The sequence below is a fragment of the Cyprinodon variegatus genome, unplaced genomic scaffold, assembly GCF_000732505.1.
Source record: "Cyprinodon variegatus isolate N-32 unplaced genomic scaffold, C_variegatus-1.0 Scaffold1761, whole genome shotgun sequence".
In the NCBI taxonomy this organism is placed as follows: domain Eukaryota; kingdom Metazoa; phylum Chordata; class Actinopteri; order Cyprinodontiformes; family Cyprinodontidae; genus Cyprinodon; species Cyprinodon variegatus.
Genome location: NW_015152214.1, coordinates 49,903 through 74,012, shown reverse-complemented (window position 1 = coordinate 74,012; position 24,110 = coordinate 49,903). Strand labels below are relative to the sequence as shown.

The 24,110-nt window shown below is 43.7% G+C and overlaps 1 protein-coding gene across 2 annotated transcripts in view; it reads right to left on the bottom strand.

The window, feature by feature from the left end:
• Positions 1–24,110, bottom strand: part of LOC107104484 (kinesin-like protein KIF1C) — a 39,395-nt gene that overhangs the window by 7,667 nt on the left and 7,618 nt on the right. Inside the window, exons 2-22 of one of the 2 annotated variants that reach the window (XM_015404482.1) lie at positions 15,562–15,689; positions 11,993–12,069; positions 11,837–11,915; positions 10,710–10,810; positions 10,570–10,635; positions 10,316–10,494; positions 8,934–9,045; positions 8,777–8,854; positions 8,626–8,691; positions 8,471–8,549; positions 6,397–6,475; positions 6,169–6,317; positions 4,733–4,837; positions 4,528–4,655; positions 4,374–4,453; positions 4,219–4,294; positions 4,064–4,143; positions 3,897–3,991; positions 1,011–1,094; positions 751–931; positions 590–662 (exon numbers count right to left, since the gene is read on the bottom strand). In XM_015404482.1, the coding sequence (XP_015259968.1) occupies positions 590–662; positions 751–931; positions 1,011–1,094; positions 3,897–3,991; positions 4,064–4,143; positions 4,219–4,294; positions 4,374–4,453; positions 4,528–4,655; positions 4,733–4,837; positions 6,169–6,317; positions 6,397–6,475; positions 8,471–8,549; positions 8,626–8,691; positions 8,777–8,854; positions 8,934–9,045; positions 10,316–10,494; positions 10,570–10,635; positions 10,710–10,810; positions 11,837–11,915; positions 11,993–12,069; positions 15,562–15,667 (2,073 nt within the window). In that variant the 5' untranslated portion in view covers positions 15,668–15,689. Of the gene's footprint in view, positions 1–589; positions 663–750; positions 932–1,010; positions 1,095–3,896; positions 3,992–4,063; positions 4,144–4,218; positions 4,295–4,373; positions 4,454–4,527; positions 4,656–4,732; positions 4,838–6,168; positions 6,318–6,396; positions 6,476–8,470; positions 8,550–8,625; positions 8,692–8,776; positions 8,855–8,933; positions 9,049–10,315; positions 10,495–10,569; positions 10,636–10,709; positions 10,811–11,836; positions 11,916–11,992; positions 12,070–15,561; positions 15,690–24,110 lie in introns of both variants that reach the window. The other variant, XM_015404483.1, reaches the window with a different exon arrangement.

Genomic DNA, 24,110 nt, shown 5'->3' with positions numbered 1-24,110 from the left:
GCGTCTTTCTCTCTTCTAAAAGTATCCTTCGAAGATTCTCAGAGTAAAAGGGTAAACTTTGCTGCAGAATAAAGGTATTTCATGCAGATTATCAGTGGAGCAGTGGGATTAGATCCAGGATTAAAAGTTTTATCCGGAACATAATAAATGAAAAAGAGCAAACATGCAGCTGATGTTAGCGTTTCAGTCCTTAAAGGGAAACAGGAAGACAGAGAAACAGCCTGAATAAAGAAGCATCTCCATGTCTTCTTTGGTTTTTGATGCTTTTTAGGTTTTCCCAAATTAAGTGAATAAATAAAACAATCCTATTAAAACTTTTCTGTCTGAGATCAAACTGAACAGAACTATTAACAGTTAAAGGAGCACTGGATTTAAACAGCGTCTCCCAGACGGCAGGTAGAGACAGTTAGCATCATGAATCCATGGAGATCCATGGGATCTGAGATGCTTTCTTCCCTGACAGCCTGACTTCAGCATAAAAACTGCATCCAATCAGGTGGAGAATAATGAGCATCAGCCTTTCAGAGGCTGTTCTGGTGTCTGGATGTTGTGAACCTGAGGATCCAGGAGATCAAACCCAGAAACCCACCAGCCGGTGCTGCTCCAGCAGCAGGTCGGCCTCCTCCTTCTCCTTCCGGTACTGCGTCTCCACATCCTGCAGCCTGCAGCAGACCAGGCGTCATCATGCAGCTCCGATGATAAAAGCTGTTTAGAAATGATGGAAGCGTTTCCTCCTCCTCCTCCTCCTACCTCTTCTCCATCTCCAGCTTGATGTCGATTCCTTGCTTCTCCAGCAGCTCCTTCTGAGCGTAGTTCCAGTCCTCCGGCTCCCCCTGCTGCTCCGCCGTGGCGCTGCGCTCCCGCGCCAGCCTGGCCTGCTCCGGGTGGTTGAACCGGAACACGTGGTTCTTCCCCATCACGATGCGGTTACCTAGGTGACCAGAGGCGGAGCGGTCAGGCCGAGGCTGGCAGTGAACATCTAGACCCGGTTTAACTCTTAATAAGCCAACCTTGTTTCAGGATGACGGCCTCCTCGATCTGCTTCCCGTTTACGTAGGTCTCAGCTCCAGGCAGCGGCTCCAGGGTGACCTCCACTGCAGAGAGAAGAAGAAGAAGAAACATGACTAACCTTCAGACTCAGGGCCAAAACCACAGAAGCTTTTTAAGGTTTAACTGAAGAATAGAAAAGGACAATCATTTGGTTTTTCTACAGCGATCTGAAACAGATCTTTCAGACTTTCTGTTACTATTCATCATTTAAAATCATCAGCAGCTTCCCTCTAATCGTTATAAAGCAGACAGACCGGGTGGTTTGGAGCTGAAGCAGCAGAGACACGAAGGGGAGACAACAGAGACAGCGGGGAGGAAGAGGAGGAGCAGGGATGAAGGGTACAAAGGTCACATTTTATCAGCGTTAGACGATACCTGACAGGATTCCAGGCAGCTTTGACAGAAAGAGAAGAAGAGATTCACTGAGTGAGCGTAGACATACAACAACCCAACCTCCGTTACACCAGGGGGTCCCGGCGTGGGGGAGGAGGGTCAGAGGGTGGCAGAAATGAAATGACAGATTGCTGATAATTCAACTGGAAACATCTTTTTTATTAATTTACCAAAAATATTCCCAGAATAAAGTTTTCTGAGCTTCTATTTAAAGGAAGACGCTCTAAATAAAAGGATGAATGAATAAAGATTATTATGCTGCTATTCTGAACCAATGATTGGCAAAACTGAAACCTAAATAAGTCATTTTTTCTTAAATTAAATGCTTTTTTCTTGAATTGAGGAGGTAAGTTAAACACTTTACCAATGAAACAAAACTATTAATATTAAAAGAAAAATTGCATTGTTGTATTTAAGGTGCATTTTAACTAATTATCTTATTTTAAGCGTAAAAATACTTGTTCCATCGGTATTTATCTTATTTACCTGCTGAAATTAAGGGTCAATACAATTAATTTAAGACATTCCACTTATTTCTAGATGTTTTTTGCAGTCTGTGAAGGTCTATGAACATCAGTGTTGGGAGGAACGCTGTCCCATGATAATGATTAAATACTCACTAACTGATTACTTTTCCCATAATGAGATCATTGCTCTCTAATGCAGCACATGAATACAACTCCAGCCCTGATTCACACCATTTATTCACACATTTTACTGCAGGCAGGAGCACGGACACATGACACCGATTGGCTGAGGACCTGTAATGTGGGCGGGGCCTCGGCCTGATGGAGCAAAGCTACTGATTTAGTGACAACAGAGCTTCAGTAAAGCATCACTGAAGGAGAAATGTTGCTGTGATTTGCTCATTATGTGTAGGAACAAAGGCTGTGACCAAATGTCGCCACATGGGGCTCTATATACTGGTTACTCACTTTTAAATGAGTGTCTGAACATCTAGTGGATGAAAAAGTAGTAGAATTTCCCACAATGCACCTTGAAAAGTAGTGATCATCGATGCAACTAAAGGAACAAATATATCAGAATGCTTTGTGAGAGTTGTCCTCACAAAGCATCATGGGATTTTTTGGAGCAGCAACAAATAAAGATGGCGCAGGCACCGCGTGGGGAGGCGGAGTCATGTGACCATGGAAGAAAAACAGTCTCATTGGAATCTGCCTTTTTTTTAACACCGAGTTTTAAACACTGAATTTTTTTAGACATTGAATTCCCCATACTTAATCTTCATCTGGTAAAAATTCACCAGAAAAAAAAATCAGCTGCAAAAGTGTTGACCTTTTGGTGACCTCAAGCCAAAGCAATCTACCCTCGATAGAGTCGAGCAGCTTCTAGCCAATGAAATTAGCTCATTTGGTCACGTGACACAACGGCTGCGCTCAGCGCTGTTCCAGGCTGAATGAGGATTTTATTATTATTTTTTTAAACAGATAGAATTACAAAACGTCAGTTATCTACTAACAGGCACCCCTGTCTGCCAAGGCCTTGATCCGGAAGAAGCAGCCGGCGGAAAACTTTTTTTCTTCTTCATTTCGGCGGACACATTTAAAGGGGGAAATATGAGCTTCTATTGGGGCTTCATTTACTAAATGAAATTGAACTTGTTCATTTAGAGGTTTGGGAACTTGGTTCATTTAAAAAAAAAAGGGAGCTATGACCATGAGCTAGTTTATTTCCATCTGTGGGAACTAAACTTTTAGCTAGTTTATTTAAATAATGATCTGGCACAAAATTGAGCATTTTGAAAGAATGACGGGGAAGATAACTAAGCTCTGATCGGCCATGGAGAGTTTGGTTCATATAAACCTAATAATTATATTGTCATTCAGTATCTCACACAGCAACATGGAGCAGATCAACATTCACTGATTTCAGAAAATCCTTTAAATAATGAATTAATAAGAAAAATATTAGATTTCATAATCAAAGCTCTAGTTGGATCTAAAGTTTTAATAACAGCTAAATGAAAAATCTTCCACAGTTTAGATCATAATAGAAAGAAACTGAACTTTATTGATCTCACATTGGAGAAATTCCCTCTCTGCATTTAACCCCTCCCCCCGGGGAGCAGTAGGGGTTAAGGGTCTTGCTCAGGGACCCAAAGGGAAGGCTGTGGCATTCAAACTGGGAACTTGCAACCTTCTCAGAGCATAAGCACTGCTCTAATCTCCAGGCACACTAGTTACTTTGGTTGTGTTTTAACTCAGTTACTAACTAGTTACTTTTTTGAGAGGAAACTAGTACCTGTAACTAACTAGTTACCTTGTTAATTGATGAACCAACACTGATGAACATAAATCAACATTATTGGACGCATGGTTCTCTGAGATCCTCATGATGCATTCAGGTGAACGTTGGCCGTCTGACCAGCAGAGGGCGCCATTGCAGCGGCTAACATCCCCCCAGATTAGCTGAGCAACGAGGCGGCGTCTCACCTTCTCCCTGCTCGTTGGTCTCACAGACAAAGACGCAGTGGATCTCTTTGATGAATTGACCTGAAAGTTTGATGTCCACGTCCTGCTGTCCAACCCTGAGACACAGGAGGACAGTCAGTCGCCATGGTTACCTATCATCAGAGGGGCGTTAGAGGAGCTGCTCTGACCTGGTGATGCCCTCCTTGATGTAGTAGAGGAGACACTCGGACATCAGAGGGTCTTCGTTCAGGTTCACCAGGTGGGGCGTCTGAAACACAGTGGGAGGGGGGGTCATCATGGACCAGTTCTGAACGTTCTCACGGTGTCAGACGGAGAGACTCACTCCTTTAGGGGAGAAAACTCCCAGAGTTCCTCCATCTTCCTTTATGGACACGCCCATCTCTGCCAGCAGCGACTCTCTGCCACAAACACACACTTTCTGTTAGAAAGAGACAGAATGAAGAGGCGGCGTGCTGCCAGGCGGGCGGCGAGGCGTACCGCTCCAGACGGATGGACTCGGTCTTCCTCAGCTTCTCCTCCCACGTCTCGTTCAGCTCTGCGATGATTTTCTCCGTTTCCTGAAACAGAAGCCGGGATCCTTCAGGTCTGCGAAGCTCCAGACGTTCTGCAGAGCTGCCAATCAACCACCTACCACCAGCCTCTCCGCGACCTCCTCTTTGCTGATGGTTTCCGTAGCGACCGCCTCCTCCGCATCCTCTCCGTTCTGGGTGAGGTGGGCGGGGTCAGCTGGTGCGTCTCCTCCAGGAGAAGCTTCAGCCTCTGCAGGGGGGGGGAGAAAATCATCTGAAGCAGAGAGAAACTAGAGGAAAGCTGAGGCTAACTGGGGGGCTAGCTACCTGCAGGGGCGGAGTCTTCTTTAGGTGAAACCCCATTGGCTGTGGGGGTTAGCTGCAGAGGGGCGGGGGCTGCACCTGTGGGCCCCCCGGGGATGTTGTTGTTGACTTTAGAGACAAACAGAGAGAAAACAGGGGTCGGGTTTCTCCTGTAAGTGGCTGGAACGACAGGAATCCTGCTTATGTACAGAACAGCATGTAACACACACACACACACACACACACACACACACACACACACACACACACACACACACACACACACACACACACACACACACACACACGTCTGGAAATAACTGCTGCTCTCGCTGCCAGGAGAACAAACACAATCAGCAGCAGAACATCTGAAATATTCCAGATATTTATCTGCAGATATCAGAGCTTCTTCCTCCGCTGAACTCTAACAGAACCGTCAGAACTGCTTCGGTTCTACAGATCAACCACAGTTTGGACCAAATGTTCCTTCAACAATATATATATATATATATATATATATATGTTTTTATTCAACCTTTACTTAACCAGAGATTAAAAACCTCTTTTTTAAGGCAGCAAAGTTCCATGATAAACAGAGAAACGTTAAATTAAATGATGACAAAAAAAAACCTGCCAAGTAAAACAATTACAGATAATTGAGGCTGCTTCAAATTCTTTCACTTTCAACCTAAAAGCATTTAAGGATAAAAACTTAGCCAACTTCCAGTTTCTTTCTAAAAAATTCCTTGAACAAGGAGCTGCGTCGCTAAAGGCAAAAAGAACAGTGAGCTACAGCTGATAGAAAACCTGAACCTCATCTGGACCCATTTAGGAGACGTTTCCCTCATAATGTTTTATTTTAAGGTGGAACAAACTGCTAGAAATGACTCATCAAACCTCCTGCTGTCTCTCTATCTGATGGTTAATCTGCAGATGGACCGTTCCGATGCTGCGGCCCAGAAACACCGGCTCTGACCGCTACAGGGGGATCTGGATCTGCCCGATCAGCAGCAGCAGAGCGGCTCTAATTCCTCAGGGTTGAGTCAAACGTCTACATTCCAGCTGTTAGGCTCAGATTCTCATTGTTTTCCTGCATGTGGGGAAGAACCTGCTGCTGTGAACAAACCCGGCCTTGTTTGATTCTCATCGTCTCCTCGGGTCGTTCAGCCTGAACCGGGACAGCAAACATACCGAACGCTGACTGGACCTGGATTTAATGAACGATTCTGATGTTTAGGAGAATAGAACAGGACAGGGGCGCCTCCTGGTGGTGCAGAGGGGTAACGGCTGGTCTTTGATTCATGAGAATCAGGTTCGACTCTCGGCTTTGTCAAAAAGAGCGTCTGTAAAACCTCTTCCTGAACTGATTGAAATTAATACATTATTTTAACCAAAATCAGACCAAGAACTAGCAGAGCTAATAGCAGCATGAGGGCCGATAACTCGGTGCGTCTCAGTACCGGTGTTATCCAGCAGCTCCTGCAGACCCTGGGAGAACAGCAGGTTCCTCAGTCGGTCCACCTCGGACTTCAGCTCTCGGATGAGTTTGGCGTTGGGATCCTCGTTGATCACGGCGTTGCAGCGGATCTGCTTGGCCCGGTCGGCGTACCTGGAAGCAAACAGGACTGTCTGAGCTAGCGCCATCTGGGGGCACGGATCAGATCAGGTGTGGCAACGTGCGCTCTGACCTCAGGGTACTCAGGGTTTCCTCATAGTTGATGTCAGCAGGACTTAGAGCAGCGATCATGGCCGTCCGAGAGTTTCCTCCTGAGATACAGACGGTAAAACTTTAACTCAATAAAAACAGCAGCGTTCTGTTTATCATTAGCTTTAATAACTATGGCTTTAAAAAACAACCCTGCAGGTGAGCGCTCCTGCTATGGAGCCGTTAAACCACCTCATTTGATTAAACTATCGACTCAGAGAGTTCAGATGCAAAGTCACTGAGAATGAATCTGACAGACGGATGCAGCAGGCTGCCTGAATTTGTTTAAATCTCTGAATGATCCTCAGTGGTTCCCTCACAGTCTGGGCTGCAGGTCTGACATCAGGCTATGATCCTTCACATGCTGGACAGAGCCTGAGCTCAGGTACAACCTGACTGCATCAGAAGGACCTAAACCTGATGTGATGGAGGAGTCCTTTTGGGTTTGGAGAAAAGTCGTCTCACTCCTACCATCTGCCAGACGAGTTCAAATCAAACCTCCCAGTTTTATCTGGGAAATGCTAGTCAAGCTCCATAGCTGGATTCATATAAGGTCCCTATGTTGATGGGGCAGTGAGCACAGGGATGACTAGAAGGTGTGAGACCCTCTGGTCAACTTCATGCAGTCTGTGGCTAGTGGTCTAACCAGGTAACGCTAGCAGCCTGCTGATGCTCCCTCTGTAGAGCTCTGGAAGCATCTATCTACTTCCTCCTTGCAGGAGACCTCAGACCATCCTGCCCCAAAGGTCCCTCTATGAATGAAATAAAAAAGCACCATGACTCCAGAAATAACTCCAATCTTAATAAAGTCAAAATAAAAATAAATTCCATGAATTTAGTTCACAACTCCTTGAAACTCTTCAGACTATGTTTAAATATGCTGCAAACCTTCCAGCGATGGTACAAATGGACATGACACCCTGTCTACTTTTAAGGCTAGGCTTAAAACTTTCCTTTTTGATAAAGCTTATAGTTAGAGTGGCTCAGGTTATCCTGAGCTATCTCTATAGTTCTGCTGCTATAGGCTTAGACTGCTGGAGGACATAGGGACCCCTTTTTCATCATTCTGCTTCATTCTATCTCTATTCTCCCACTCTGCAGAATCTGTTAGTTCAATCTCTAACGTTCTGCTCTCTCTGCTTTTTCTCATAGTAGCTTCATCTGGTCTGTTCCTGTTTGGCTGTGACTCCATCCTGGAGAGAAATATCAGCTGTGCTGCTGCCATCAACACCTTTGTTTCTAGATGTTGGAGCTTGGCCTGTTTTCCAGTGTAGTCCTGTTTCTCTGACTGTGACTAACTAGATGTGCTCTCTTCATCCTCTGACATGGGAGCTGGCTCGGAGCTCGTCTGCCTGGCTGTGTGTTTCCTGGACGGGGCCGCCTGTGGAGCTGGTTGACAGTTGCCTTTTGTATCTATGCTTCTTTTTCTATGTCTGCTTCTGTCTCCTTGAACCCCAGTGGGCCTCAGCAGATGGCCGCTCACACTGAGCCTGCTTCTGCTGGAGGTTTCTTCCTGTTCAAAGGGAGTTTTTCCTCTCCACTGTCGCTACAAGCATGCTTAGTGTGAGGGATTGCTGAAGAGTCAATGAGTCGATGCAATCAGCTGGTTTTAGTTCAATACAAAACTTTGAACCAATCTGACTGGATGATCTGGTTGACTTGTTTCTATAAAGTTGAGATGACGTGTGTTGAGAAATGATGTTATAGAAATAAAGAGAATTGAACTTAAGTATCTCCTCATGGAACAACTAGTGACAATGACCCCATTTGCAAGCAAACAAACAATAAGAACCACCAACTGCTATACCATTAACACTTTGACAGGGGCTCTCATTGTTGCCCATATGGCAATAAAAACCTTCTACTACTGAAACGACTAGATCAGTATTCTAGAAGATCACCTGACAATATTATACTCTGATTAGAAAGGGCAAAGAACATTAAATAAATCTCCCTGCTTAAATGTCCTAGAAATGCGGCTGAAATGAGAAACACTCCTTATATGCAGATGACACAGTCCTCTCTGTTATGAGTGAACTCCCAGTGACCCTCCTCACCCAGGTTCTCCTTCAGCAGCCAGGTAAGAACCGAGTCTCTGTAGGGAATAAAGTCACTTTTCCTCTTCTTGTTGCTTTGCTGCAGGTAACAGAGAGAAAGCTGCGATTACTCACTGTTAAAACACCGATCTGATGCTTTTTAATGAATGAAGTACCATTTCAGCCAACGCTGAGATCACTTTTCCTAACGTGGTCAGAGATTTGTTGATGTTTGCTCCTTCCTGCATGGAAACCACAGCAAACATGAGCAAACAAAAATAGCCGTGATTTCAACAGCAAGGCTGTGGCACATGCGTGACCTCTGACCTTGAGTCGGGTGCCCTTTGCCCCTGAAGAGTCTGCCCGCTCGCTCCCAGCCAGGTCCACCAGACTGATCTTACTGACCTGCAGAGACAGAGGAAGCTGAACTCCTCCATGCAACTGGAAACAATGAAGACGGAGGACTTAAACGGCAGAAACAAACCTTCTCGGTGTCCAGGCTGGTCATCTGATCTCTCCGTTTCTGGGTGAAGACAATGGTGAAGACAGCATGCGATCTGGATGACGTCTCGTTCATGTTTGTAGCTGCAACCGTCCTGCAGTCAGTTAATAAAATCCATTAAATAAATTCATTCCTGGCAGGAGATGGTTTCATCGTATCAGGCTTTTAGAAATGAAAGTATAGATTGTTGCTTTGTCATGACTGGGAATTCTGGGAATAAATGATTATGATGTTTATCTCATCATCAACTTTCATTCCTTCACTTCAGAACCAAACTCATTACAAGTCATGAAGGAAAATAATCTTAGACTTAAAGTCTCCAAAGGCTTTAAGAAGCAAAGTAGTAACTGGGTGCTGCTGATTAACTGGTTATGTCCAGCATGACCAAGAGAGAAAAAATCCCAAATAGAGAACATGTCAGGCAGCTTCTAACATCTTGGCAGATACAGTCCAAGGTGCGAGAAGGCAGTGCTCAGAGAAACCCAGGACCTCCTTATCAGATCAGGTCTCAGGTGTCCTAAGAGCAGCAGAACGTAGGTCTTTCTGATGCTCCAGACTTCTGGGACAACGTTTGGCAGCAGAAACACTCCATAGATGTCAATCAGAGCAGTGGAGGTGTAGAAAACTAGAATTCCCTTTTTTTTTTTAAACATCAGGACCCGGCCACCCTATGGACGCTGATTGGACCATGACCTCCGCTGTATCTACGGTATTCCAGAGTCACACATGATTCCATCAATTCAACTTCTGAAGCCTGGGTGAAGCTAGGTCAACAACAAAACAATGATCCTCAAAGAGCAGCAGAATAATCAACAGTCCAGCCAAAGTCCAGACTTCAGCTGAATTTAAAAAGAGAGAATTCTCTAGAAACAACTCTAAACATGTTATTTAGTGTAACAACAGTTTTCACATTTTAAAAGTCATCAAAGGAAATGAGCTGAAGTGATGTTGGGAAGAAGAGTAGACCGTAGGTCGTCCAGAACGACTTGCAAAGTCAGACAGAGGTTCTGAAAGCTCTGTGGATTTCCTTTGATGACTTTTAAAATGTGAAAACTGTTGTTACACTAAATAACATGTCCTGTTGTTCCTCCAAACATGTCTTTACCCAAAAATAAGGGGGTTTTCTCCAACTTCCTCTGTTAGGGACAGTTTAGGACTATTCTCTGGCCATTCCTAAAGCCATCTCCTCCACAAAAAAGACCAATGGGAGGAATTCTTAATTTATTGTTTTAATGAAAAAGTGTTGATATCCAGGGAATAGAGGTTTTTATGAAGCCACAGCAGGACTAGTACTTGGACCATCCAGATCCAGAAGGTCTTTCAGTCTGAAACTCAGGAACTGACTGTTTTTGGTTGTGACTGACCGAGCTTTGTTGCCTTCGTCCATTAGCTCTCGGATGTCTGTTAATCCAGTCACAGCCAGTTTGGACAGGTCCTCAACGTAGGGCCCGAGGATGGGATGTTCCCGCACTCGTAGAGAACCCTGTGATGTTGGGTTGAGAAGATCCCGAACCCGCTCACAGTAGATCTCCATGTAGGACACCTGGAGGCGAGGGAGAGACCAATCAGAAGCTGTTCAGAGAGACAGATGGTTGATCAGAGAGGCTGATGTCCTCACCTCCACTGAGTAGTTCAGGTCTGGGTCTGTGTTCTCTCCTGTCCTCTGGAACAGGTCCTCACACAGCTGAGGGCAGAGACAGATTCAACTGAAGTTACAGTGGATCCACAGATCCGATCAACAGGAAGGATGTTATTAACCTGTGGGATGATCCCTTCCTGTCCAGGCTCCTGTCTTCCCATCATGGTGTAGCTTTTTCCTGCTCCAGTCTGACCATACGCAAATATGCAAACATTGTATCCTGGAAAACAACAAAAACAGTAACCCCATCATTCATGGCTAAAGCTGATCTGGATCTATGGAAGCTGGTGGACACCAGATCAGGGCTGAGCGACAGATGTCCTGCAGGCTTTAAGGACGGATGTCCTGCAGGCTTTTAAGGCCAAAACGCTCCTTTTGGGTCGGCTCCACTGGTCAACTAGAGGCTGATTCTACAGACCAGCTGCAAGCGATTGAGTATTTACACAAGAGTCTAACAAGTTCAAAGACCACTATCTAACTTTATATTCTATCATGGCTAAAGTAGGCTACAGTATGAAATGTTTTATTAATTGCGTACGTCTGAGTGTGTCCTACTTTCTTTAGACGAACCGTCTGTTTCCAAATAGAGAAAACCTGACATGTTTGCGGTTGTAACGGTTTAATAGGTCCCCTTCAGATCAATAGCCAGCCTTATTCTCTCCAGTTTCCAGTCAAATTCCAACCGCATGAGTCTCAGTGTTCAATGTAACCCCACCCATAGGTATAACATCTAGTTTACACTCTGGCCCCCTAGGGCTTTGGCCTCATGGACACGGACCTGTTGGTTACCAGTCAAAGACCAATCAAGGAACAGTTAAAGACGCACCATGGAAACTGGGGAACTTTTAAACTGCTACTACTGTACCTTAAGATTCAGTTTTTTCTTTGTACATTCCCTAAAGTGGATTTTATTGTCTGTCGCTGTCTCTCTCTTCCTGTCCGACTGACGACATTCTTGTCAAATTGCTGTGTAGGTCCGACCAAAACAGACCAGGAGTCTGCCTCGGTCTGGCTGGCCCCAAGTATTTCCAATGAGATGTAATTAGTTCCACTTCCTAAGTGTTCTGGCCCTTAAGTCATGGCGCTGCACCAATATAGCTGATGCAAATGACCAACCTGCCTCTCTTGCACGTCACATAGCGCTTTTGAACGATTCATTAGATTCGGCTGTATTGAACAGGGAAACGTATGTGAAGAATGTTTAACATCGTCCCACCACGGCCCCCCATGCGTCAGCGAGGCTTACCTTCAAAGGCGTGCAGCAGCATCTCCTCTCCGATGTCTTTGTAGACTTGCCTCTGAGAGGCAAAGTTCTGATCATCTGGCTGCAGAGACCCAAAAACACCCTGATGTTAGTCTTCCTTCTGAGCTATGAATGGTCTCAGAGAGTGTGTGTCATTACCGTTGTGTGTGACCAGTAGGAGTAGTCGAATGTGAAGTTCTTGGCTCCATCTTTGGGCTGTTTGGGGTTTGATATGCCTGAGGGTGCAGACAACATGACAGATGGAGGTCATTAACTGTAGGCGCTGTAGGTGGCAGAGATGGGGGAGCCGGAGTCAGTCTCTATGTCTGATCTGGACCAGGTGGGTCCAATCTGCACAGGTTAATTCACTGTGGATATTGGACTCAACTTGTTCAGTGGCTGGGTAGAACTACATGACATAGAGATTACTTTTTGGCTCCAGGTCCGCCATCTCTGGTTGGTGTGTTGTTGATGTTGACATCCGTCTGATCTCATGGAGGCAGAGGATCGGCATTTATTGACGTGTCACACCATACAGCTGCTAACCTGCAGGTGGAGCCTGCATGTTACCGCTCCAACATTCCCAGAACAGATGAGCAGCTCCAAGTGGATCCGTGCGGTTCTGAGTGAGTGTTTGTACTCGCAGCTAAAACCGTCCAGCTGCAGTCGGGTCTATTAATACCCTGAGAGAGTGCCGGTTTATTAGCAGCAGGTCAGGAGGTCACGTGACCACCTTAAGGGTTCTGTGTCTGCTGCGGTCTGGTTAGCCCTCCACTCAGGCCTATTCATCCAGATCAATGGAAGCCATCAGCTTCAGTCTAACTTCTTCAGCCGTTTCAGGTTATAAACTTTCAATCAAGGATTTCCAGACCTTCCAAAAAAAAAAAATAATTAACTTTGTTACCAAGTTTGAAGACGTTTCCCTTCCCATCCAGGAAGCTTTTTCCAATTCAAAATGTCAGAAATGGCGTTGATATCGAAGCTTTGTAAAGTGGACTAAAAAACAAAGCCTTGTTTTGGCTTAAAAAATATGCAAACTGACACAGATGAACGGGTCCCCCCCTTAGGAATGGGGGTCGTTTGATAGTGAGATGATAGAGGGAAGCAATGAACTCTATCATTCCTTCCCGCTATCATCGAAAGCAGGAGAACAGAACACCTCACCACCCCTGTAACGACCCCCCTTTCAGAGACATAGACAGGTATGGGGTATTGCAGGCTATCAAGGAAGCCCAACGACCCCCATTCCAAAGGGATTGACCAGTTTAGACCAGTGTTTTCTAAACAAAAACAAGGCTTTGTTTTGGTAAACTCTACAAAGCCTCAAACTCTTTCTGACATTTTGAATTGAAAAAGCAGAATGAGAAGCAAAACGTCTTCAAACTTGGAAACAAAGTCCAGTGGATTGTTTTTTGACTATGACCTGGATGACTGAGAATCTTCCCCACCTTTCCAGACTTCTTCCTCACTGCTCAGCTTCTATCAGCTGTTTAGATAGATCTTTTTATGTTCCTGACATACATGAAACAAATTTTTCTATTTTGTTAACTTCCAATTTAAGCTAGGCCATTCTACCACATGATGATTCTTTAATCTGATCTCTGATGTTCTGAGTAAGGTGCTATTGGTCTTCCACAGGCTCTCCTCTACAATTACTCTTACTTACCTCCAATCATTCCCTCTAATCACCTGCAGTAGATAAATTCACATTAGAAACCACAAAAAGTACATGTGGTGTTCCCCAGGGTTTTGTCTTAGGATGGGGATGATGTAAGGGGTGGGCCACAATTCAATAAATAAAAGGAAGAGTGCTTCAAAGTTAGCATCCAGCTTCAGTGAATCCACCAGGCCAAACCTGAACCTTCAGGTTTGGCCTTCTATCACCTGCAGAACATCTCCACGACTAAAGGACTGATCTTTAGTAGAGTTGATCCCTGCAGTGACGTCTCCACAGGTCTGCCTAGAAAGTGGATCAGAGCTGCAGCTGATCCAGATGCTGCTGCCCGTGTTCTCACCAGAACTAAAGCCCCGGTCACACCTTGACCATTTAGACCAGCGTATGCCTGATGTAAGAAAAATCTGGCAAGACGTTGGCATAGGTTGGGTAAGTTATGGGTACATTTTGCACACTGAAGCACGCTGAAACACACATTAACATAAGGCGAGTATGTTGAGAAATTTTGAGCATGCTTATAATTTCCTAAAGTATGCCAGCTTATGCCATACATGGGCCATCAGTTCCAGGTCAGTTATCTGGTGGTTGACATGCTTTAAGTGTTCCTCATCAGTCGTGGCGTCTAGCTGATCCTAAACCTCTGAGTAACTTCTGCGTAACTTATCCAGAACTTCTCTCCAACGCATATCAACGTATCTGACGTGTTCCAGACGAGCGCTGAACGTGTTTCTAACTTCCAGCTACTGTATAATGGCGTATTGGCAGCGTTTTGGTATAAAGGGGCAGTGCTGTAAAGTAACAAAGAAAAAAAACTTCACTACTGTACTTAAGTATATTTTGGAGTACTTTATACTTTCCAAGAGTATAAGTTTGTTTGAGAACTTTCACTTTTACTTCACTACATTTATGAACTTAATTGCATACTTTTACTCCGATACATTTTCAATGTTTGGGTTAGTTACTAAGTAAAAAAATAAAAAATAAAAAAAACGAGTGAGAGAAACGCAAGTGCTTTGACCCCCCCTACTGACTGCAAAGTCGGGTCTTGCCTGGCCAATAGGATACGCCTGTTTGGCAAAGCCACTCTAAATTTATCCTACACTTGGTTGTTTATATTATTTTAAGTGAATTTAACCTTCAAAGTTTACTAAAATGTAAAAAAATGTCATTCAAACTGCACTTACTTTTTACTTATACTTTTCACTACATTACTTGAGTACATCTATTTTTACAGTAATTCTTCTACTTAAGTACATTTCAGATACTTTAAGACTTTTACTCCAGTAACATTTCAGTGACTTGGACTTTTACCAAAGTCATATTTTGGAGAGGTACTTATACTTTTACTGGACTCCAACATTTCAGTACTTTATACAACACTGTAAAGGGGTTCCAAAAAGTTAAAACCAATCCAGTGGATTTTGTTCTGGACTCTTTATGAATATGTATACGCCCAAAATAAAAAAAAATCCATAGAAAGTTTAGCGTATGCCAGCGTTTTAGGAGATTCTGGGACGTCGGGCATACGTTGGAACCCAAACCCAAAACATAACAGACTTACTATCTGTGTATTTTTCATTTCAACTTTCTCTAATTTTATTTTCTTACCTAATCAAGTGGAAACATACTGTTCTCTGTCTGTTTTTTCTGTACTGTTTTTGAATTGTTTCGCTTAAATCTGCTGTAGAAATAAACTTCACTCGGTAAAGAAAATCATCCCCACAGCATGATGCTGCCACCCTCATGTTTCAACAGGGGTGGGATGTGTGGCTTAAAAAGGAAGCCTTGGTTTTGATGAACTGGTTGAACTCGGTTTTATTGAGGAGTTTTAGAAACATGTTACATTTTTAAGGGATTTTTTTGATACCAAACATCAGAAAACATTTATAAAATGAATACCGAGGAAAGGTTCTGTTCTTGGGGTTAGGTTAACGACTAAGGTGTGAGTTTAGGTCTAGGTTTAGGCTCTGGGTTAGGCCTTAGCAGCGCTTGAGAAATGAATGGAAAGTCCCCACAGGTATAGTGAGTGTGTGTGAGTGTGTGTGTTGCTTACAGGTGCTGTTTCCCTGCATCTGGATCACACACTTGGCGTTGCGGCCCAGCTCCCTGGAGTTGAACGGCCGGACTCGCACCGCCACCTTCACGGATGCACCCGCCATCTTTTAGCTCCGCCCACCTCTCCTGGGGACAGCCAATCAGAGAGCACATTCAGGCAGGCAGTAACCATCAGATTTCTCCTCCTCAGCTCGTTTTTTTTCCTCCAGCCCCCCCCTCCCTTCCTTGGGTTTACGACCTTTTCTTTCCCGCTCCCTTCTTCTTCTCTCCTCCTATTTTTCCAGCCTGAACTTTTCCTCCTCCCACATACTTTTCTTCCCATTTTCTCTGTTTTCGTTCTGCTCCATCTTTTCCTACTTTGTAATTTTATCTGTCGCTATGTTTTCCTCTCCTCTTCCTTTGCTCCGTCAGGCTTTTGTTCTTTTATCCTGGTTTTATTCTCTTCTTTTCTCCCTCTGTTGCATCTGTCCCGTTTCTTCTCTCAGATCATTTTTCCATCTCCACCTTTCCTTACGTCCTTTCCTGTCTTTCTTTCCCTCCTTTCTTCGCTCCTGTTCCCTGAACTCCTCCTTCTCCTCCATGTTTCCATTTTTTTCCCTCTTTACATTCCTGCTTTCTGTTATGTCTCCGTGGAAACGGCCCCGGTCTGGTTTTGGCTCCTTTGTCTCGGTGTCGGTCTCTCTGGTTTATCTGTCCAGCCGGGGATCTTTAAACACACGCAGCCGGCGGCTCTCTGGGGGGAAACCCAGCCTGTTGACCCAGTAACCGGTTCTGTGTGAAAAGGTTCTGATCGGGGTCACAGGTTACCTAATCCTCCAAACAGAAGATGCCTCACTGCTTCGTGTTTTAGCATTCCTCCTGCAGTTTAAGGATCTACTCTGAAAGGGTTAGAAGTTGCTGTTTGAAACTGAAATAACAAAAGCCACCAAACACTCTTATCTAAGGCGACTAACTGAGCCTGTGCAGAGATTTACCAACCAAAGATGAACTATAAATTCATTCTTGTCTCCTTTAGAGCAGCTTGTATCTGTCTCTATGATTGGATCAGATCCCTGCATGACTTCTCTCTCTATTTACATCAAAGCCTGTTACAGTGAGAGAGAGCAAAGGTTTGACGAGGTAACAGGAAGGCTCTAAGTCGTTTTGTGTTATTTTGTAGTTTTCAGTCAGTCATGGAAGATGTCGGATATAAAAACCAGTGCTACTGCGAGGATCTACATCCACGGATGGATGGTTTAGCAATATGCTATGCTAACTGCTAATTAGGGGGAGCTAAAATGTGAAAACAATCATATTTTAAGGTTTGGGCTAAATAGTTTTAGAGCAAATACCCCGACACACCCAGTGTGACATCACATCCTCTAAATCAGGGGTCACCAACGCAGTGCCCGTGGGCACCAAGGTGCCCTCAAGGACCACATGGGGGACCCTCAGAGTCTTCTAAATAAAGAACAACCCACCAGTGGGCTAAGTTTGAAATTTTATTTTATTCTGTTGCTCTTCTTTTTAATAATTTATAGAGATTTCAAAAATGACAATGTCTAAATAAAGTTAGAAATTAACAGAAACAATAAAAATAAGTTGATAATGAACAAAATTTAGGCTAACGCGAACCCTTGCGGCTCATGGGTCAGTAATGGTCGCCCTTCCTAAGTCTCGGTACCCTTGAAGTGACCCTCAGCCTTAAAAAGGTTGGTGACCCCTGCTCTATATGAATAAGAATCAACCGCATAAAATGGTCCCGACAGGACGGTGAGGACGAATATTCCAAAAAACGTAAAAAAAACAAACCACTGGACTTTGTTTTCATGGTTTGAAGAAATATATCTTCCCATTCAGGAAGATTTTCATTTCAAAATGTCAGAAATAGTTGAGTTCGAGGCTTTATAGAGTGGACAAAAAACAAAGCCCTGTTTTGGCGGACGAACGGGTCCGCCCCTTTGGAACGGGGGTCGCTTGGTTTCTTTGTTAGCAAGTTAGCCGGCTAATTCTGACATTTTGAACTGAAAAAGCTTCCTGGATGGGAAGAAAAACGTCTTCAAGCTTGGAAACAAAGATTGCTTTTTAACTTTTTTGCAATGACTTTGACCTGAATGACTGAGAACTTCACTAGAGTGAGGACGGATGCTTTGGAAGCCTAACATTGTTGTGAACCAGAAAAACAGAAGAACATCAGAAGAACCCGTCAATGAAACATGTTCATCACCACGGTAACAGTGGATCACTGTAAAATGATTGGGTGAGGAGACGGTTAATGTTTCCTGTAATGCCATGGCGACGCACCCAGGATGCAAAGATACCCAAATGAAGCAGCCAAACCCTGCAGAGTTTGGACCAACCCTCCACCAATTCTTCTTCTTGGGATGGTATCCCAGCATGCAACACTGATAACCAGCGCTGCTGTCAGACCCCACCATGCCGGCCTCCCAGCCTGCTCCATCTAATCCAGTCCTCTGATGTTTGGAGCTTCAGGTGACCTGAGGGAACGTCTGCAGGTGTTTGTTTGATGTCGGCCCTCTAATCTGGCAGATCCGCATTCTTAGAGGAACTTTAAACTCTTGTGCTTTTGATTTCACTTCCACGGTAGCAGAAACAGTAAACATGTGACGTGTTTGCATGTTTACCGTCGGTCCACGTGGGCGCAAACACTGAGACACAGAGACTCTGATAGTTCAATCACTGCTCAGGCTTCTATAACGGCTGATAAAAGCCTGAGATCCTGCAGATGCAATCTAGAAATAAGTCAACAGTTCTCAATTCCAGTGTTTTTACCCTAATTTCAGCAGGTTAATAAGATGTTTTACCAATGGAATGAGTATTTTTACTCCTAAAATAAGATAATATGCACTTTAAATAAGACTACGTAATTTATTTTTCTTATTTTATAAGTAAATGGTCTTGTTCCATTGGCAAAGTGTCTCCTCAATGCACTTATTTAAAAAAAACATCCATCACATGGAGGCCTGCTGAGGTCAGAGTAAACAGTAATGATCTGAGCAGCAGAAGGGGATCTGGGTTTGTTCTGGTTCTGGTTCTGGTCTGGTTCCTCGGTTCTAAAGGATCCAGATGGTCGGATTAGCCGCAGCTGGGGAGGAAATGCTAATTAAGAGGTCAGCAAAGATGGTCTAAAGCAAAGAGTTTCCACTCTGTCCACATTTCAGTGAACATTATAAACATAATGAGTTTTCTGTAGTTTGCAGATTTTATTTTGAAAATCCAATCAGGTTTTCTATTTTCCAAGGTTTCCTTCTAATGATTTATTTACTGTTGCTAAAACTTTGAGGCTTAAACAAACAGAAACACACCATTTGAAAATAGAAACATATAAATAATAACTTTTGTTTCCTTGCTGCCCTGTTCTATGAAAAAAGTCCAGAAGTTTACTGTAAAAATAAGATAAATCAGATAAATGTTGGATTTATTAATGTAATCTATCTTCCTTGCTCTGTTTCAGGTCATCAAACATTTTATATAAAAAGCAGATTAATAATCTGTTCCAGCCATGACATCATCAAACACGTTTGGCGCCATCTTGTTTCATTCAGATCGGTCAGACCAAGACCTGCTTAAAGCCACAGGTACAGAACCTGTCTGACAACACGAAGTAGGTTAAACTAGGCCTAAATCTAAAGAATCTCAGGAAATGGTCGGACAATGCAGCGGGCTATGAGTGGCCTAGTCAAAGGCCGGATATGCATGGATAAATGATGGGACGACCTTCAGCGGGTGGATAAACTATCCAGCTCTGAAGAGCAGAGAAGATCAAACTCCTGCAGCTGTTGCTATAGCGATAGAACAACCAGTTATGAGGGTTAGGAGCTGTTTGCTTTTCACAGGGGGTCAGGTTGGTCTGGATGGTCCAAATGATCAGAACCATCTCAGAGAGAAAAGCCAACAGAGTTGGTCTGTGAGGGTTGAATACATTTCCACTCCTCCCTTTGTTTCAGCAGGACATTAATCAGCGTTACACACGGTTAAACGCTGAGAACCAGAGCAGTAAACGGTACAGAGGAGCGACCCGGGGCCAGACTCGGGTCCCCTCGCTGTTTTCTGCTGATGCAGCAGGACCGAGTGTTTGCTCTGTCAACACGGTGCGCGGCCGCGGCCAGAACAAACAGACAAGATGGTGGACACAGATACGCCGCTGCATTGTGAGTGTGTGTTTAGGTGAGCGAGCGACAGTCAGAGCTGACTTCATCCTCCAGGCATCCCAACACACACACACAGACCAACAGGCTCCCTTTGTGGCTCCCAGCAGCTGAGCTGGTCGGCCCAGTCCGACCACTCCAAACATCAGCTGTTCACACTGGAGACGGCAGCTTCCACTCCGGCTCCTGCTTGTTGTGGCGGCTTCATTACGGACGCAACGTCAGCCAATCAGATTCCTCAGAGTCAGGAAATACACATGGGAGGGGGGGTGGTACTGCTGGGCTCTTTAAAGACCTGAACACACGCCTGTTCCTGCTTCCTACCTGCTTCCTTTGCACCTAGGACCCGCCCATATCATGACCATACCTCCACCTGCCTGCTGCTATAGATGATTGACGCCAGGCATCATTTTATGATGATGTCATCGGATTCTGACTCCAATTTCTGGATGTTGGCGCTAAATAAGCTAATCATTTCTCCTGTCAGGGTTCCTACAGCATAAGGCAAGTTAAATTCAAGACTTTTTAAGACTTTTTAATGCCACTTGAAATAAAAATTTAAGACCAAATTCACAAGAAACAAGAAAAACCTGCTTGTGACAACTTAACCCAAAGGTTTATTTTAACATAAACCACTGCACTAATGTTTCAAATGTTGAAAAGCTTCCCATACAGGAAGAAAGCTAAAAACACACAAATGACAGATATATTTGAACAATTATTTAACTGAATTCACAAACTTTGTTTTAGCAGGGAACAAAACAAATCAGTTTTACTGGTTCCGCTATCGGGATGGAACCAGTAATGGCGAGCCGTTATTTATTTTTTTTTATCAAATAAAAAAATGGTAAATTTTGACGTTTTATTTAGATTACATAAAAATAACTCGTAATAAAAATAATCCTATTTATGTTTTAAAAATTAAGACCTAAGAAAGATTTTATTTTGAAGGATTCAATGCCTTTTAAGACTTTTTAAGGACCTGTGGGAACCCTGGCCTATTTTTTCAGCTTCCTGTTCTTGGCTGGTGTAACATATCTGCTCATCTAGTGACCATGGGGGATCACTGCTTTTCAAGGTGCATTGTGGGAAATTTCATCAATTTAAAACCAGCGGGGTCCGAATAAAGAAAATCATCAACCAGTAAAGGTCTGGAGACATTTTCAATTATAATCTGTTACTTTAAACAGAATTTAGTGCTGAAATAAAATCAGGTTTTTATTTTTTAAATAAAAAATAAAAATAAATTAAAATAAAAATAAAGTATTTTTTGAAGTATCAAACTTTTGGTTTCAAATTTAAAACATTTTATTTTAACTGTCTCAAAGTTTTTCTGCTGAATTCTGTCTTTGGGTGTCAGTTTTAGACCTTTAACAAGATCCCAGCAAAAAAACAAACAGGAAACTAAGCAAAAATACGCAAAACTAAATAAAATGCTGAATAATGTTTATAATAAAAAAAAAAATGCAGAATGAAAAAAGAAATTGAGCTAAAATTAGTAGAAATACCGTCCAAACATGAGAGCATTAGCAGAGCATCTCCAATCTATTAGCATTGATCTATACCTGCTGGGAATTTTAAAGAAGCACAGAAAGTTGTAAAGTTGAGAACATTGCAAAGTTTAGAGAACGGCTGAAAACCTCTGATCATCACATCACAGGTATGAGAGCGTCTAAAAACATTTAAATAATTGTCATGCAGAGTTTACAACATTCATCATTTTACAGTCAATGACTTTTTAGCTAGAGGATTAATTTTGTCCTGCTTCATTTTGCAGCTCGTCTTAAAAATTAGCGCCTTTTGTTCAATGTACGGAAATCCATGAAACACCTGCTGTCGCCATATTTCGTTTCTCGTTTCCTGTTTTGAGGAGGGGTTTATGATGCATTCAAAGTGTGTGGGAAAAAAATAAAACGCTCAGTGAAATAGATGCAGACGGCTTAATGTCGTTATGCAAATTTGTACTCGATGATTTAACTATTGTGCATGGGGAAACTCAAGATGCAACGAGTATTTCGATATATCATCCACCTTTAATTATGATAGATGACATAGGGTGGTTCTAACCAGATATTTTGCAAACGGTTAGCGGTTAGGCTAAGGTGTCAAAGAGGTTAGGGTGAGCTATGCGCTGGTAAAGCTCAGGTTTAGGGTCAGGGCATAAAAAGGGCTGAAAATGAGTGAAAATCAATGGCAGTCAGTGGGAGTCCACACATGGTCCTCACTACATATAGTTAAACCAAAACGGGTGACCATGTCTGTGTGATCAGACATCATCATCATCAATGGGACCTGATAGGACCCAGAAGGCCATTCTTTAAACTTTGATCAGGATAAGAATAGCTTATTGATCCCACAGTGAGGAGATCTAAAGGTTAAATAGCAGCGCAAAAAATACACAAGAACAAAAAGAGAAGAAAAATCAAAAACAATCCTGGTTAAAGATATAGTGGAATTTTTTTAAAAGACCCGCCCTCTTCACTTTAATGCACAAAAAATACCAATGCACAACCCTGTACCCGGACCTGAGAGGGAACGCCTATTCAAAAAGTGCAAGCCCATTTCTCCTTGTGCACACGCTGTTTAAAAGTTGCTGCGGCCTTACGTAAACATAACACCAGAATGAGAATTAGGTGGACTAATTATTTTGATGATCCACTGGGTCACGGGTTTGAGAAAATATGGGAATCAGGAAATTATCTATAAACCAAACTGAATGATTGTTGTTCTTTAGTTCAAAAAACACTTTAGATATTCTATGTATAACATGGATGCATAAAAAACTCACTTTATTTCAGTGTATTTACTGGTTGATTTTCTTTATTCGGACCCTGCTGATTTTTAATTGGTTCCCCCTGCTTTAAGGCATAAGTAAAGGTATTTATTGGGTAACAGTCAAACTTTAATAACGTGAACAGAATCAGACCAGCAGAGCTGCTCCAGTCACATTATTGACGATCAGGGTCCAAATGTTCCTTCCTGATGTTTCCAACAATCAGCTGAATTACAGCCTCTTGTTTTTTTTTCCTCAGTGTCTGAGCTAAATGAATGTTAGCGCTAATGCAGTGTTTCTGCTCTCGGTTAGATCAGATGTTTCCAGATGTTCTCTCCACCTTCAGATGAGTTTTACTGTAACCGTAGGAGGAGCTTTCTTCTCCAAACGACCTCAGGGAACATCAAAGATCTCCGTTTCACCCCCCCTGCCCTGTTTTTACACGGCCACCACATGATGCGCAGCTGATATGAAGGTTTATAGCTTTATGGCGTTCTATAGATGGAGCACGCTGATTAGATCTGAGTGATTTCTGCTCTGACTGAGAGAAATGATGAAGCAGACGCTCGCTGGGAGGCAGTCAGCGTTCTTCTCTGGTTAATCCTTTAATGGCTTCATTTCCCTACAGCTGTCTGCGCAGACGGCAGGGATGTCGGGGAAGTCAGGGGACTTTTCTTTGGTGCTGCTGTTTGTTTTGCAGAGAGGATTTGGAGGATGGCAGGGCTGAGGTGTTTGTACATGATGGAACAAGAGCCTGACACTAAGCAGCCAGCAGGCTGCATGTCACTGTGGTCCCACTGCAGGATCGTTCCTGAACACCAACATCAGAGGCTGGAGGCTGTTAGTCTAAAGTCAAAGGTAAACAGACCAGAAAGCAGCAAACGTTGGTCTCCAGGAAGCAAAGGAACCAGCAGAACATCGGTTCACGGCTGTTATGAAGATCTGAGCAGGTTTCCTGTGACATTGTTCACTTCAGGCCAAACCCAGATGGCAACAGCAGCCTTCTGAATGGGAAGGTGTGTTTGGGATTAAACAAGTCAAAGCAGATTGAGGAGCTTCTCCCAGGATCTGGTTGGTTAAAATCAGCAGCAGGTTCATCTCTACGTTTCATTTTCTAGATGCTGCAGTCTGGATTAAACCGTTGGAGTTCCAGTAGCTGGTTGGTTGTGAAGCCGGTGGAGGCATTGCCCTCGCTGCAGGACAGAGTGTAGCTGACCCTGATGGACCAACAGCGGGTCACTGATCAGAGAGAACCCATCATCCGGTTTGACCCTGACAGCTCAGGGATAACAGGTCCGTTCTGTTGATGAACTCTAGATCTGTGAGCTTCTTTAGCAGTGAAGCAGTTTCACAGGCTGTGAAGTGACACCCGCCGCCCCTAAAGCCTGGTTTATGCTCAGGAACCAGGTCGTCTGCGTGTTTGTCGCAGTGAACGGAGATGGGATCAGGGTCGGGATCGGGCCATGTTCCACCAGATGGAACAGAACCAGAACTCAGAAGAAGATCTCCATCTTCTTCCTGCTTGGTTCTGCAAGGACTAGGGGGGGGGTAGTTTCGGCATAGGTGTTACGATACGAGACGTACGACGACACAACATTATCACAATACTGCGATATCATTATATAT